This window comes from Amblyomma maculatum, chromosome 5 (genome assembly GCF_055883805.1).
Source record: "Amblyomma maculatum isolate TAMU_Amacu chromosome 5, ASM5588380v1, whole genome shotgun sequence".
In the NCBI taxonomy this organism is placed as follows: Eukaryota; Metazoa; Arthropoda; class Arachnida; order Ixodida; family Ixodidae; genus Amblyomma; species Amblyomma maculatum.
In genome coordinates, this window is record NC_139348.1 from 116657069 (window position 1) to 116672239 (window position 15171).

At 44.6% G+C, this 15171-nt stretch overlaps 1 protein-coding gene across 1 annotated transcript in view; it reads right to left on the reverse strand.

Annotated features, from left to right (window-relative positions):
* LOC146189304 (fatty acid synthase-like) overlaps positions 1-15171 on the reverse strand; it is a 75170-nt gene that overhangs the window by 41915 nt on the left and 18084 nt on the right. Inside the window, exons 4-8 of the mRNA XM_084605230.1 lie at positions 11024-11257; positions 8961-9262; positions 7307-7693; positions 6467-6560; positions 1501-1730 (exon numbers count right to left, since the gene is read on the reverse strand). Of these exons, the coding sequence (XP_084461356.1) occupies positions 1501-1730; positions 6467-6560; positions 7307-7693; positions 8961-9262; positions 11024-11257 (1247 nt within the window). The remainder of the gene's footprint in view (positions 1-1500; positions 1731-6466; positions 6561-7306; positions 7694-8960; positions 9263-11023; positions 11258-15171) is intronic.

Below are 15171 nucleotides of genomic sequence, written 5' to 3' on the forward strand. Positions count from 1 at the left end.
TTTTCGCCTATACCGTGCAATGTTAAAGTAAATCTGACGCAGTTTCAATGATTTTCATTCTGTAGGTAGAATTTCCCGACCACCACCACCACCACCACCACCACTACTACCAACTCCACCACCACCACCACCACCACCACCACCACCACCACCACCACCACCATCATCGTCGTCGTCGTCGTCGTCGTCGTCATCATCATCATCATCACCATCATCATCATCATCATCATCACCACCACCATCACCATCATCACCACCACCACCACCACCACCATCATCATCATCATCATAATCATCATCAGCCTGACTACACCCACTGCAGGGCGAAGGCCTCTCCCATTTCTCCAATTAACCCGGTTCTGTGCTAGCTGCATACACTTGATCATATTTATTCTTATTGGCGAATCATCCGAAAACGATGAATGAAGTCGTGAATTTTAAAACGGACAGCTTTTTATTTGCAATAAAACACTTCAGAGTGTTGAATCAATTAAAACCGGTTCCTTTTAAAGATTTAGGTCTAAGCGAGACCGCTAAAAGAGCCTCTAAATACGCGTGGAGGATCACTGGGCTTGCAGGGGTTCACACAAAATGATTCCTTCATGTGACATCTATTATTAGCGTTTGTACGCCAAAATATATTTTCTCTACCTTCTAGCGCTGTCACTGATAGCTTGATATCCCATCCGTGACTCACTAAATATTTTGTATACACTGGCGGGTGGAGTAAGTGCGAAGTTGCATCTAAAGTTTAGGTTGGAGCCGGCACTTCCAAGTTCCAGTTCAGTTTACAATGACATAATTACCTGTTCGAAAGTGAGCTACCACGCGAATACGTCTGAAAAAGAAGACCTCCTAGTATGCAGTTTTTTTTTACACATTTTTTGCTTTCATTACGAACATATTTCGTATAATAATAAATGTTTACTCACAACAGATACGATATGGTTGTTACAGGACATGAACCCTTTGAAAAAAATCTGTATGAGCTTCACGTCAACGTTGAAAATCTCACCAAATGTGGAACAGCGATCATTAAAAACTGAATATTAGAGCCGCAGTGTCAATAGCGTGGCTATAGTTACCATTATAGTTACCATTTTTGATGCAGCTATTAGGCGGTGTGAAGCAGCAGTAACGACCAATGGCAACGTGCCTACGGCAACATGTAATGACGGATAGAATGCTTGACGATGTTTAAAGGGGACAATTTGGACACTTTTATCATTGACAGGGCTTTAAGACAGAGGAGTAATGCTTATTTCCCGTCAAAGTTTCTCTTACGTAGTACGAAACATGGTCTCATATGACTTTTGGAGAGGCAGTCACACTATGTCAAAGTGTAACCTAAGATATGGTTGAATAAAAAGGCGCGAAGAAACTACAGCCGTGGTACCGCGTGGACCCGAGACTATATATAGGTCGAGGATGTAGCGCGTTTTGAAGGTGCGTTGTACTACCCCCGTCCTTCGCCGTTGCTAAGCGTGTTTTGCTTTTCACCTTTTCAAAAGCCTTCCTCAACGCCGGTCCAACGCTTCTTATGTGGCTACTGTGGAAAGCCACTTTCATGGTGTCCACCATCCGGGCGGACACGTTCTCAGCGGACAGCTCTTGCACCAGCTTGGCTACGGCCTGGACTGGTCCGGACACAGTCACGGAGTCTTCCGCGTTGTCACACGCAGCTTCAACGCCATCAGTGCAGCGTTGCTTGGCTTTCTCCCACGTGAGGCCTGCATTTATAGCGTTATGTACCGTGGCATACTTTACCTGCGTTCGCTACTCGTAATGACTAAGAGGCGGTACTCAGAGTGGCTTGACAGCCGGTTACTTTTCGGCCTTGAACACCACAGCTTCAGGATTATGAATGTGAATTTGCGCACCTCTCCTGAACGCTGCTTTAACCGGGATCTATGCGATATTTTGCTGCATATTTATATAATTCCTAATAATGATGTCTGCCCATCTCCCGTGCTGTTCTAGGACTGCCGTTGCATTTTTCCTTGGTTATTTACCAATACCCCCTTTATGACATTAACCAGTCCTTTTGCCCAGAGGGTACAGCTTCAAAGTACTATGAATAATAGAAATTCAGCTTTAGGAAACTAAATAGCGAAGAGAGTACAGGCCGTCATTACATAGGTACGAAGAATAGGATGTTTACAATTATGGTCAGATGTTTAGAGTTATACGACGTTTCTTGTGAGCCAGATAAATTAAGCGGGCTTTCTGCTGTCACAAAAAAGTGGAGGGAAAAAGGGTTAAGTTAGTGCATTAGATTGCCCAGTTACACAGAGGTGTAGACTTGTGGAATCTACCTGTACAGTAGTATATGAGGTCTAAGTGTCATCCTTGAAAATATGCATATTGCAAACTAGCCGATGGATCAACGGTAACCGGTGAAAAAAACCTGAAACCACTGAGCGAATGAAGCTATTCTCGTTAGAATGATCACTCTTCCGTTTGTGAAAAACAAAAACAGATAACCACAGACCACTGGGTAACCATCCAGCCTGTTTATTTTACTGCTGATGTAAAAAAAAAGATAACATATCAAAGCGTATTCTTAAAACAAAAAACAAAACAATGAAACCATAATATACCAAAGACATTACTTTTGCCTCTGCATAATGTAGTTTTGAGTCTGAAAATTCGCGATTCTAATCAAGATATGTAGGAAAGATGAGTAGGTGGATAAAAGCGGGAAGGAAGTACAAAACACAAGGTTACCCTTCGATGACGGCTTGAAAGTATTGGAAAATAATGTTCCCGTTTTTCAAGAGTGAGCAGTCGGTGGCGCTGAATTGATTTCTGTGTAATGTGATGCCATCGCTTCTGACCTCTCAGGGATCATTCTTACCGAACAATCTACACTGTGGCCGCGCCTTTGCCCCCGACCAGTTCGATTCCTGACTAGGCTACATTTTACATCGCAGAGAATTTCCTTTTATTCTTCAGATACAGAACATAAGGTCGTTTGAATGAACTCACTACTCTGTACGCTTGTTGAGGAACAGTGTCCTGGGAACATCATTATTTTACTGTGTGACACTAGTGCGATGTTTGAACCACACGCGCGAGGTCATGTTGTTGTGATGTCTAAACCAATCAACAACGTTCGGCGGGACAGAGAACGCGATAGTTATGCCTCGATGACAGCTTATGCGCAATTGCATTAAAAACACCAGTTTCGCAGTTAAAGGGTGACCAGTTAAGACTCAATGGGATGTTGAACAGCCCAAGGGTCACCAAGGCGGGCTAATTTGTGCATTGCTTTCAACAGGAGTAGAGCTCGAATGACAAGTCGATACAAATGAGAAGCGACAAACCAGATGTGAAAACCTTACCAACAGAATGATTAGCTTAATGAATTTGTGGATAAATGAAATATGCACAGAACTGAACATCACTAAAGAAAAAAATTCAAGACTATTACGTGGATTGTAGCAGCTTTATAAGGAAGGTCTAGTGCAATGCTGATGTATTGCCCACTTTTTCGATAAAGCAACGGTTTGGTTTTATGTGTAATGTCCCAAAGCTAATTAGGCTGTTGGAGACACCGCAGTAGTAGCCACCAGATATTTCTACCACCTGAGGCTTTTAACGTGCGCTGGCATTGTACAGCAGATGCGCAACTTGCTTTACGCCTCAGTTGAAAAGCGGCCACTGCGGACTGGATTCAGTCCCGCATTCTTGGGCAAGCGCCCAGTGCACCATCACAGCGAGGCGAATAAAATAATACGAGATCAACAAAGTTTTTAGCATAAATACCAATATACCATGTGTATTGCGAACCGTTTCGGACATTAAAAAATTCGCAATAGAAAATAGAGAAAAATATTTTACACATGTAACTATTTGGCGCACAAGGTTTGTTACTGTATACAGTTCTCCAATTATCAGGTAAATATTTAAAACTTAGTCAATTTCGAATAAAACGATTGGTTAGGGCTAATGAGGAGTTCGAAGACGTGGACCAGACAGTGTCATACGCTGGGCCGAAACGAAAAACCTATCTACGAAGTGTAAACACGTGGTGATATTCGATGCTTTTTTTCTGCATAAAAAAGCATCCCATGTGACTCTCAAGCAGGATGGTCAGATTCCAACTGCTTGCTCTGCTCGGTCGTATACTACAGGTTCTTTTCCGGCGTCAGTAAAAAATATAGCGACCACGCAATTCGCCATGACTATCTTTTTCTCTATCCAATAGGCGAAGAAAAATTTGAGAGGACATTGAAGCTCTGCTTTTAAAGGTATGACACCACGAAGGTAATGGCTCCCGTTTCACAACTCCTCTTGTCGATCCTTGTTCGAGTACATGGAATTTGCAGTTACCTAATTATTAAACCGTTATTTTTTTCCTAATATATCACACATCCTTCTAGCGTGCAGTGTTATCTCAAAGGCCACTCCACATCGGTACAGAGTATCGTTTCACTAAGCCGTATAAACATGCCTGCGCGGCCTAGCGGTGCATATCTGGTTCAGAATGAGTGTTTTAGAGGGCTAATCGTCCCTCCAGCTTGAACGTCCACGTCAAATAGTCGCGTGATGTCAGGCCAATTTACGGCCAATCACAGCTCGGCCATGCTAGCCATGCAGATACTACTACCTGCCAGAGCCATGTCCTTGATCTTTAGCTGACATGGTCAATACTGTCGACGCTGGCGCTGGATTTTCTGTAGGAGGGGGCCTTTGACACCAACGCGTTAAAGCTTGGAATTGGCTCAATATTCGGGTCAATAATGACACTTAATGAAGCCCTTTTCTTCTTTTCCTCACTTTTGTTTTTCACTGTTCACCGCTGCAGTATTAATACTAATGCTGCCACGTCACACACACTACAGCTCATTCTCCAAGTCCTCCTCTAACACGTTTGTACCGACCAGTCTTTGTGACCTATGTGTGCTGTGCTTGTTCGGCATTCAGAGGGCCTTTTTAAATCCCCGACCACCGGAGCTGACAGCACTTGATTATACATAACTATGTACCCCTTTGCATGAATCTCGCGCCAAGACTAATTTGGCCCCTGCCTTAAAATTTCTTGAGTTCACTTTTTGAGTCGGGAATAATTATTCCAGTTGGACGGATGATGTGGACCCTTGACAACACCAGATTTTCTGCACTATGAGGATTTGGACACTTTCATTTTAAAACATTGCTCTTGACAGGTACATAGGGCAAGTACCTGGAATTGGGTGCCATGACTACTGCAACAAGCCATCGCCACAGCGTTAATGTCTCTGTTTTTCCGCTTCCTTGGCAGGTCCTCGAGAGCATACATGCACTTTGTTCTTCGCATAATCGGTAATCCGCACAACAAACGCCCCTTCACACTCTCATATATACGAATAGAATGCAGTCGCACGCCAACACATTATGGAGAAGGCCACATAATTTCCTGATGGTCTAGGTGGGCCCTACTCTCACCTGAATGTAGCAACCACAATTGGCGGCTCCGGCCGTTATTTGGCATCATTAAGTAGCACAACCCGCCGACCAATCAGATTCCGGCCATGTCACCTGCCTATTATAATCTACTAGCGGTATGTTCTTGAGTTTTATATCACAAGTCCCGCTGCCATCTCTGTACCTTCCTCTTCCACGTCCCCCCTTGAACTTTTACGTTTCCTCTTCTGCCGCTTCCGTACTCGCGCTCAAGGTGCGCATTTGCCTCTTCCGCATTCTATTCTCTACCCTTTGTGAGGTGAATTCTTGCACTCCTTTGATACATTCTCCTTTCACCGTAGTCGTTCATTGGCACCCTCACGCTGCGCATTCTTCGGCCCTCGTCATAACCTGCTTTCACTGTTGCTACCTTGCAAGTTGCTCTCGTCGCATCTATATCCGGCTACACATTGCTTCACTCTCACCGCGCAACCAAAGATGTTAAGACAACTGTAGCCTCAGCCATTCTTTCCCTCCTCCTAAATACAATAAGATGACTTCCATCGATCTAGTCTACAATCTGTTAGCCGGGAGAGGCAACGTTGGGCTCAGCTGCTACTTTCATGGCTGGAGAATTTCGTATTATGCCTACAGCGCCGATGGGACCAACGATGGCTACGAAAGAGATTCAAGAAGGACCGCCTCTGAACTGAATTTTAAATGTTAATTATTATTTTTAGTAACGTTTTTGGGGAATGAGACAAAAAAGTACTGGCGAGTACGTTCTCCACCACTTATGGTTTGGCTCTGATGCTTTTTATATTTTGACTGCATTTTTTGGGGTTTTACCGGCACATCGGCGCACATACGGACAGGGAACAAAAGGAAACAATAGAATGACGTTTATCGCAACTGACATGGCTATGGGCACAAATTAGGTGATAAGGCATTTTCTGATCCAAATGGTGGGACACGTACGTACCCACAACTGCCATCGCTCCCTCAGTCAAACTTTCCATTTCCATGCAACGGCCTCGCCAGTATGCACAAGAAAGAGCCTGTTCGGCGCTGAGGCTACCATCCGCGTAGCCACAGCTAATCTCGCCCAGCGAGTGGCCTAGAATTCCGTCTGGATGAACTCCGATAGCATTAAGTGCGTCCACCAGCGCCATCTGCGGACAAAAAGGTAAAGAAAACATGAAGTCGACGCTCAGCCACGAATAGCGCTTCTTGTGTTTCATCCCGATGACTACTTAGCGCTATTGTTTTAACAGGTTACAATTGTGACAGGTAACTATTCTGCACATCAAACAATCAAATTCATTCAGAGTTCACATGTTTTCTATCGCGTTTTTATCAGACCAAACAGGCAGGAGTTAGGCTTAGCAATTTCCTTCTTGCTTAGTTCTTCGCTTAAATCTGCCCACAAAATACATGGGTGGATTTTGTTTCATCTTATGCCACCAGCCACGAGTATTGTAAAGGGCGTGTCCTTTGCTTTACTTGATGTTTGTAGTCTCACTAGCGAGAGCTACTCCACAATGAAGAAGCTTTTCCAAATGTTATTTGGTTTTGCTGGCTTCTTGCTGTCATAATAATTTAGCTTGTCTTAATTGACCAATATATCACCAAAGTGACATGTCGCATTGGTGATATATGTAGCTAGCACAGAACCGGGTTAATTGGAGAAATGTGGGACAGGCCTTCACCCTGCAGTGGGTATAGCCAGGCTAACGATGATGATGATTGTGCGGCCAGCTATTTGTTAGGCGGCTGTGAGGAAGGGGTTGAGGTGCGTATAGTTGGCAGCTCCTTAAGTGTCCGGGGCTGCTCTCATATAGATGTAGGAATGTTTGCCTTGAGACACTGGCGCTGTTTTTAAAGCAAATCGCGCATGAGAAGTCTTGGAACGACCGACCTGAATTGCCACTATTGCCGCAACAATAGCTGCCAGGCTTTGATCTTGGTCTTCTTGGGCGGTAATTATGGTGATCAGGTCGACACCGAGTTCCTCGAGTGTGTTGTGGCTCTGCTGGATTGAGGTGGCGAAAACGTCGAACTGCATCATCTGCCTCGCCATTCCTGGCCACTGGCAGCCCACGCCTGTGAAGGCGAACCACAGCGGTCGCCTCTCCGTGGGTGTCCGCACGGCCTCTTTAAGAACTTCTCTACCGGAATCGTCCACAGGAATCATGGCGTATCCGCGATAGGGGAAGTGCTTCGCGCTGGGCTGCCCAACTTTATTCAGGAGGGCGTACGCTGAGTCCGGACACGGACCCTCTGAAATCAGGCGGTCTTGTGAAGCCTGCAAAAATGTTAGAAATAATTTTGTAGCTTTTATGGCAAGGTTGCTCTCTAGTTTCGCGTCAGTATAAAAATACAACAACACAATAATCGCTAAGCACTCATGTGGCCGCATCTTTTGCACCAGTAAACGGACCTGTATAAGGAACACCATTGGAGCGCATATTAGGCAGGCCCACCAAACAAAAAAGTTTCACCACGAGGAAACAATGAAGGAAACAGCATGGCATAAACTGCTCTCACGACGAACATATTATGTGCAGGTTCTTTCATCCTTCATGTTTTGATCGGTCTGGACGCTTTCTTCGTGACGAAGTTGGCCAAACCATCAATAACATGTCATTGAGGCGTTTGATGCTTTGAATATGGCTAGTTGTGCTTTGTAAAACAGTTGCGAGAGCAAGGCAGGCCCAAACGCGTCCACAGGAATCAGTGTCCCTGCGACCATAGGAAGTCTGGCTCAGTATCGTGCATGTCCGGCAAGGATTTGTGATAATGTTATGCCTTTATGACAGAGGCGAGCAGTATGGGAAGTTTTGTATTGTGATTGGAGCAAAGTACTCAAGGGAAACACAGAGTGGTGGGCGCTATTTCTGTCTTATTGCGCTCGTGCCAGGCGAACACCTCAGGGCATTAAGGCCATGGCGTTGATTCCTTATTCTTTACTGCGTGCTTTAACGGAAACCGCAAGTAGATTATCAGGCTCCTGAAGAAAAGTAAGGTCATTTGAATGAGTTTCCTTTCCTGGTCACCTGTGCCGAAACGGTTTCAAAGATCGGGCGTCTATCAGAAGAGCAATGATTCGTGACCATATAAATGCCAGTCTTCTAGAATCAGGCGCAAGCAAGAGAAGTGATGGGACTAGGGGAAAGGATAGGTCCTACAATTCTCTTCTTACAAGGAAATCTATGGTCTGCAGCCGCAGCTAGTTTCTCTTTACAGGCGTAGTATAGCAATAAAACGCGGGAAATGAGCGCTTCAACTCGCAGGCGTTGCCTAACGGTGCCACTCAACGCGCTCTCATGTAGCAGAGAAGTGGTTTTATTGCGGATTTAAGGGGAATTTTATGGCGCACTAGCTATCGTGTAACACTTAATGGTTGATAAGAATATGGCGTCCCACAGGACGTGGATGCTGAAAGTTGCAAGCCGATAGCATAATGATAATGTGGAAGTGCAGATACGAAGTTTTGAAATTCGATGCCAAGGTTCACACAAACTACATTTGCCTTGTTGCCTGCTGCAAACGTATGCCAGTACCGAACGAACCTTTAGAGAGTCTTGGCTCCTTCCAGCCATTAGGACTAGCCTGGGAAGTTCTCGCTTCTGGCGAGGTAGATGGTCCGCATGAGGCCCGGGGTTACTCTCTAATATGGCGTGAATGTTGCTGCCTCCCACACCGCAGGAGTGGACGCCGATGAGGCCGCCCGGAAAGGGCGTGTTTTCGCTGACGACCTCAAGCGAGCCGTCTTGCAGCGGATGGATGTTCGGGTTCGGTTCATTGAAGTGCAGGTTCCGAGATATTATGCCCGTCTCCATGGCGAGAATAACTTTGGTCATTGCACAAATGCCTGCGAGTAACGGGTGATGTAAACAAGTAAGAAAGGGCTCCTTGTGCCTTCTTGTTAAATCCAAACCTTGTTTGCTCGAAATATTGCACGCGTGCTCATAAAGGCCCTATATGTGTCAGGTTAGAGATCGTTTTATAAGGTGTCAGGAGTTTACCACAACTACAGGTTGCAAGGTAGCTTTAGACCTTCCGCCCGAACCAAGGATTGGATTCGAAAAAAAAATTGAGAAATGTTCAGATGAATTAATGTAGCACAAATATAGAAAATGGAATTAAAAAATATTCATGCATCTGTGTCGGTTGTATAAAACCGGTTCCCATAATATGCCCGAATTCATAACGAAGTGTGACGTATACTCCCGACGACAACATCTGAAACGATCCTACTCCTGCAATAATGTAGCAGTTAAAAATGTCATAAACGTCCATCATATTTATGGCGCCCAAGATCAGCATACATCTACTTCGCAACACTGCCGTAAAAAACCCATTCGTGAAACAACCAGATCATGCAAATGTGCATACATTTTGGGCAGGGGGATTTTCACTGATCAAAAACCTTGCTTTAAAGTTCTGCTTGCGCTCGTAATGCCTATTTGCAGATTGGAAGTTTATTCTTTCGAGTTTGCGGTATTCGTCCACGGTGTAGAGTTTGCGACGTTATTAAGGTAAAGAAACTAAGACATTGAGACTCGTCGCTGCCAGAGATACGTTGCCGCTTATTTTTCTAATATGTGAGTTCCCTCTTTCGTCCATTTGCTTAAAGTGGCAGCCACAGACCATTTGTCCAAGGAGTGGAACGACACGAACTCCTAGCAGCTTAAAATTGTTAGATTTCCAATGAGAATATTTATGCATGCGATGTTTTATGTTGTGAGGGCAGTGGGGGAAGATGTGAGCTAGAGTTATAGCGGGGGTTGTAGAATGAGTGGGAAAAAGGAAGAACAGGACTTCAGTGCTTCTTATTACCAATCTAAAAACTTTTATGCCCTCATATACCACTTTTACCCGCCCTTCATATTTCCAGGTCTCTTTGTGAGCACCCCTCATGCCTGCTACGCAGCGAGCCGTCTTCAGCCGCTTACAGTGTGCGCGCAATACAGCTGACGCTAGAAATGCGAGTCAAGCTTTTAATATTGGAGCAACATATTTTGCAAAAATAAACAACACACAGTGTGCAATCCTTTCCGGCGGGGAAGGAAATTTATGCGATAGATATGATAGAGTTGCAGCCAAAAGCTCTATTTTGTGCGCGGTTTTCGACCACTGCAATGAGGAAATCATTAGAATTTCGGTGTGAAGTTTGCGATGAAATGAGTCTGGCAGGCATCTTCACAGAATAGTAACGAATTCTGATGGAAACAGCATTCACAGGAAACGCTTACACGCTAAACGTCTGAAAGCAAAGCTTCTCGGAAGCCCACTGATACGACACTGAAACTGGCACGACAAGTATGCCCCCAATCAATGTCTTTAAAAGCGGCACTTGTTTAAAGACAACTATCTACGGTGAAACACATAGGTGTTCAAAGCTAGTTCTGATTATTTGCCTCTATTGTATTCCTGAAAATACACACAAAAAAAAGCGAGTAAACAGAACTTCAGAGAAGCGACAGCACTGTCCTTAATGTTTGCCTTTTGTTTGTTCCTATTTTTTTGAAATGTTATCATAGAACGCTGAAAGATCATTATCTCACTTCAGTGATAATTTCATCCAAGATCAGGGGGAGGCGCAGAAACCAACAACTGGGGTTTGCCTTACACGATGCACCTTCGGAGTGGCCCACGTTAGATTTGACAGATCCAATCTTGAGCGGCTCTTTTCGTCCCGGTGGACACAGAACAGCGCTAAATGCGCCGCACTCCTGGAGGTCGCCAGCCTGGGTACCCGTGCCGTGGGCTTCGACGTAGAAGACGTCCCGGGGGTCGACCTTTGCGCCGGCGTACACTTCTCTCAGGAGTTGCTCGTGACTGCTGCGCGATGGATATGTGGGGCCTGCGGACGCGGAGACAAAAGGTTTAGTGCCGCGTTTCGTACATTGATTTAAAAACTTGACGGTCACCTAAGCTTGTCCTTAAGAGTGAAAAGCGATAGCACATTTTCATTCATTTCCCTCTTCTCTTTTATCCCAAGCCACTGCGTGCTGAAATCGATGGTATTACGCAACACACATGGCAGCACAATTATATTCCCCCCCCATGCCTTACACGTTCTGAACAAAGAACCTTTGTAGCTTATCGTTCTGCTTCCGGTGACTGACGAGTAAGGACGCATGACATGTGGCTCCAATCGAGCTGTGATAAAGGTCGTAGCTCGTTTCAAGCCGTACAAAATGAATGCCAGATTGTTTTGTTCAAGTACATGACTCAAGTACACAAGAACATGGAGCCTCGTTAGGTGCAGTAATGTGAACACATTTCTCTAACTGTTTCCGTATATAGGGCTGCATGTTCACCTCTTTATGCCTTTGCCGCTTCTGATGTGCTTTGTGCTATAAATGTGCTATAATTGCTGTGCAGCTCATTTCTTGCTGTCTGGTGACAGCCCCACGCGACTGCTACGCGTTGGTGTTTGGTGTCAACGTCACTATATGACGCAAAACTTTTTTGTAATTCATTTGTGTGGCATTTCAGATGTGTAGATTTCTAAACGCGTCCGTAGCCCTACATCACCTATAATTAGGAATAGCTTTTCTCAAATAGTTCTTCACTTAATTTTTTTTATACTCACTGGCGCTGTTTTCTTTACCTCAGTGCCCTCCTGGGTTCCTATTCTAGACAAAAGGAATTATAAATTTATTCTTACATGGTCGGCGTCGAGTACTGCTTTGAGCGCTCGGTTGGGTAAGGAAGAACGGTGGCTTAGTTCTTCGCTGTGACACAATTTGTTTCCTTAAACGCCAGTTTGTGCTGGCATAACGTGTCCACAGTCTCAGAAGAAAGGTTGTGCCCACGCCACTAATGAGCCAATAAATGCTGTTAAATCAAAATTAGTTGTTCTGCTCTGAGACACGATGCAAATGTCTTACAGTATCGATGACTTCTGTCTGCCACCAAATGACACAGGGGACACAAGTAAGTGCGATCGGTGACTACGACATGAGCAGTGCGATTCCTGAATTCCTGCGCTGACGACAGAAAGTTCTTGAGTCGGGTCATATGAGCGTTGAAGGCGAATTAGATCACGTTTCGAAAACAGTACTACTTTGGTAAGTACCAGCTCCAACGGAAGTGGTAACGACAAATATTCCATAATTTGAAAGTGACTGCTATTTTCGAATCCCCTGGAACCCATTGCCTACTTTATAATCCCAACTTGCAATTCGTCCGTAGGTAGCAATGACCCAAGCTTGTGTGACGCGTAGATGTGTACGCAGTCAGTGCTGGCCGCAGAACGATACGCTCTTTGAAGACTGATACAGTGGAATATACGTATGCGATATAATTTTGGGACTTTATACCTCTTCTCCTTTATCGTTTGCATTCTGTAGTGAGCACTGGAATGTACAACTTCTGTGATGCTTGTGTAGAATGATTTGATGCATGTTCTCAGTCACGGCCAAGCTGGTATAGTTAGGAGAATTTGCGAACTGTATACCACTAACGTAGCGCGTGGATAATCGTGTGTACATATCAAGACGCTGAAGAACTGCCACCTTCGATCTTGTATCCATCTGCGTTGGACATGACGTGGATAATTTTGGCGTAGACTCGACGGGCGTCGCATTCACGTTGAAGGAACATGGCGCCCACTGTTTCACTCCTGGCGTATCCGTTGGCTGCACAGAATTCAATCAAGTCAGTTAATAGGAATTCTTTCTTTTGCGAAAAAACGAAGAACAGAGTGCGCATACCAATAATAAAGATGAACACTCAGTGAATCCCAATGCTCTGTACACAGCTTTAGTATATATATGTTAATGGGACGACTCTACCAGCCCTGTGAGTATGTGACCTTGGCGCCTGCAAACTTGCATGCTTGCATTGGAAAGCTCTGGATCCGCGTCTATGGAATCCACCTTTCGATACCGAAGGAATAATTATAAAATAATTGAAGCGCATTCGCAGACAAAAAACGAACGCAGCTGGTCTAGTTGGTGATGGATTATGATTGAAAGAACGTATCGGCGCTAACACGAAAGCATGCCTCATGGTTAGTACTTTTCGTACTGCAGTACTACATTGAAACGTTCTTGCAATTAGAAACAGTGAGCTAAAAGGTGAGCACTGGTGCGCAAAAAGAGCGGTAGTGCACTAGGCATCGAAATGGGGTGCTCGTTTTGTTTGCGTACATGGCAGCTGTAGGCGAACATGTTCCCATTAAGAGCTGGTATTTCCGGTATACCTGTGAAGTCTCGTTAAAAAGGAACGACTTTGAACGATGCCGCTCGATACTGCTTTGATATTGATCCCCTTTCAGAATGAAATCAAATGAATGAAATGTTTGGCGTGGCTGCACCTGAACAAAGCGTCTATTTCCTTTTGCACCCTGATAGTAAATGTGTTCCCGGCCAGCGAACAAATCTACCCATAATCAAGGTAATGAATTATCTACCGTAAAGCTTAGGATTGAACGCCAAGTAACGTGACCTAAAAAAAGCGTTTCTCTCAATTATGCCCTATCAGGCCAGGTTGAAGCCATTTTTAAAACTGATGACTACGAGGCCGCAGTAATTATTTTTTCGGAAATTAAATTTTGGTGACACTCCGCTCTTAACAGTATGAGGAACGAGCGTCAATGGCTGTCGTCTGTTACTTCACTCCCGGATCCTCGTCACCGTAAATAGACGTCGCTAGAAGCTTAGTCTTTATGTTCCGGCTTTGTGCCTCTAATTTTGCACGCGTACAGGTTTACAAACAGTCGTAAGCAACCAGCTTATGTTTGCTTTGTAGGTTTGATTTCGTTTAGGGAGGTCAACATCCCAAAGCGGCTCAGGCTATAGGAGACGCAGCAGTGGAGAACTCCGGAAATTTCGACCACATAGGGGTTCTTTAATATGCACTTTAAATGGGGTTCTTTAATGCACACCACACGGACGGCTTGTCTGTCGGCCCCTGCTCCTCTAGTTCTGAATTCGAGCGATAATGTAAGAGACCACTAGCTATGCATATAATAGACCACGAGTCCTCCACTACGGCGTCTCTCATAGCCTTAGTCGCTTTGGAACGTTAAAACCCAAAATCAAATAAAATAGAAATAATAGAATGAAACTGTGGAAACTTGCATACGTAGCTATGGGTGGCGTGCCCGCCTCGAGGACGCAAGGGCGACGGGCTGAATTCCAAACGCACTCTTCCATATCAAAGGGCCACACTAGTTGTCACGTCCTGCCAGCTCGGCAGTCTAGTGGACTAGCAATGCCTCACAATGCGCCGGACCATCAGCGCCCGGCGATTCCGCCTGACAAAAGAAGCCTTTAAGCCAACAAAAGCTGTTAGATCCGCGGCAAACATGTGTACTTCCAAAGAGAGCACTTTTTGCATTTACAGCGTTCTTTAAGGACAGGAGCATCTTTGGGAACATTTAATTTAGTGCATGCCACCAAGGCAATTTTAGAGTACCTAACTCTTTCCGAATGAGCGTATTATTACCTTAGTTATTTCCTATTGGTGTGTTTGCGCCAGCAGTCTTTCAATTTCTTACTTTTCTGTTAGTGAACCCTTCAACAGCTTAGTTATTTATCTTGTAAGTATACCACAAATAAGCTTATTTTTGTTCTTATGTTTTGGTTTATTCATATCTCATATATGTTGTAATATGTACTGTTCTGTTTAGACTTACACATTTAAATACACCTACACACATATAGAGAGTTTATATCACTCATGAATATTACTTCTCCTGACGCTTGTTGGTTGGTTGGTTTGTAGGGCTTAACGTTCCAAAGCAACTCAGGCTATGAGAGACGC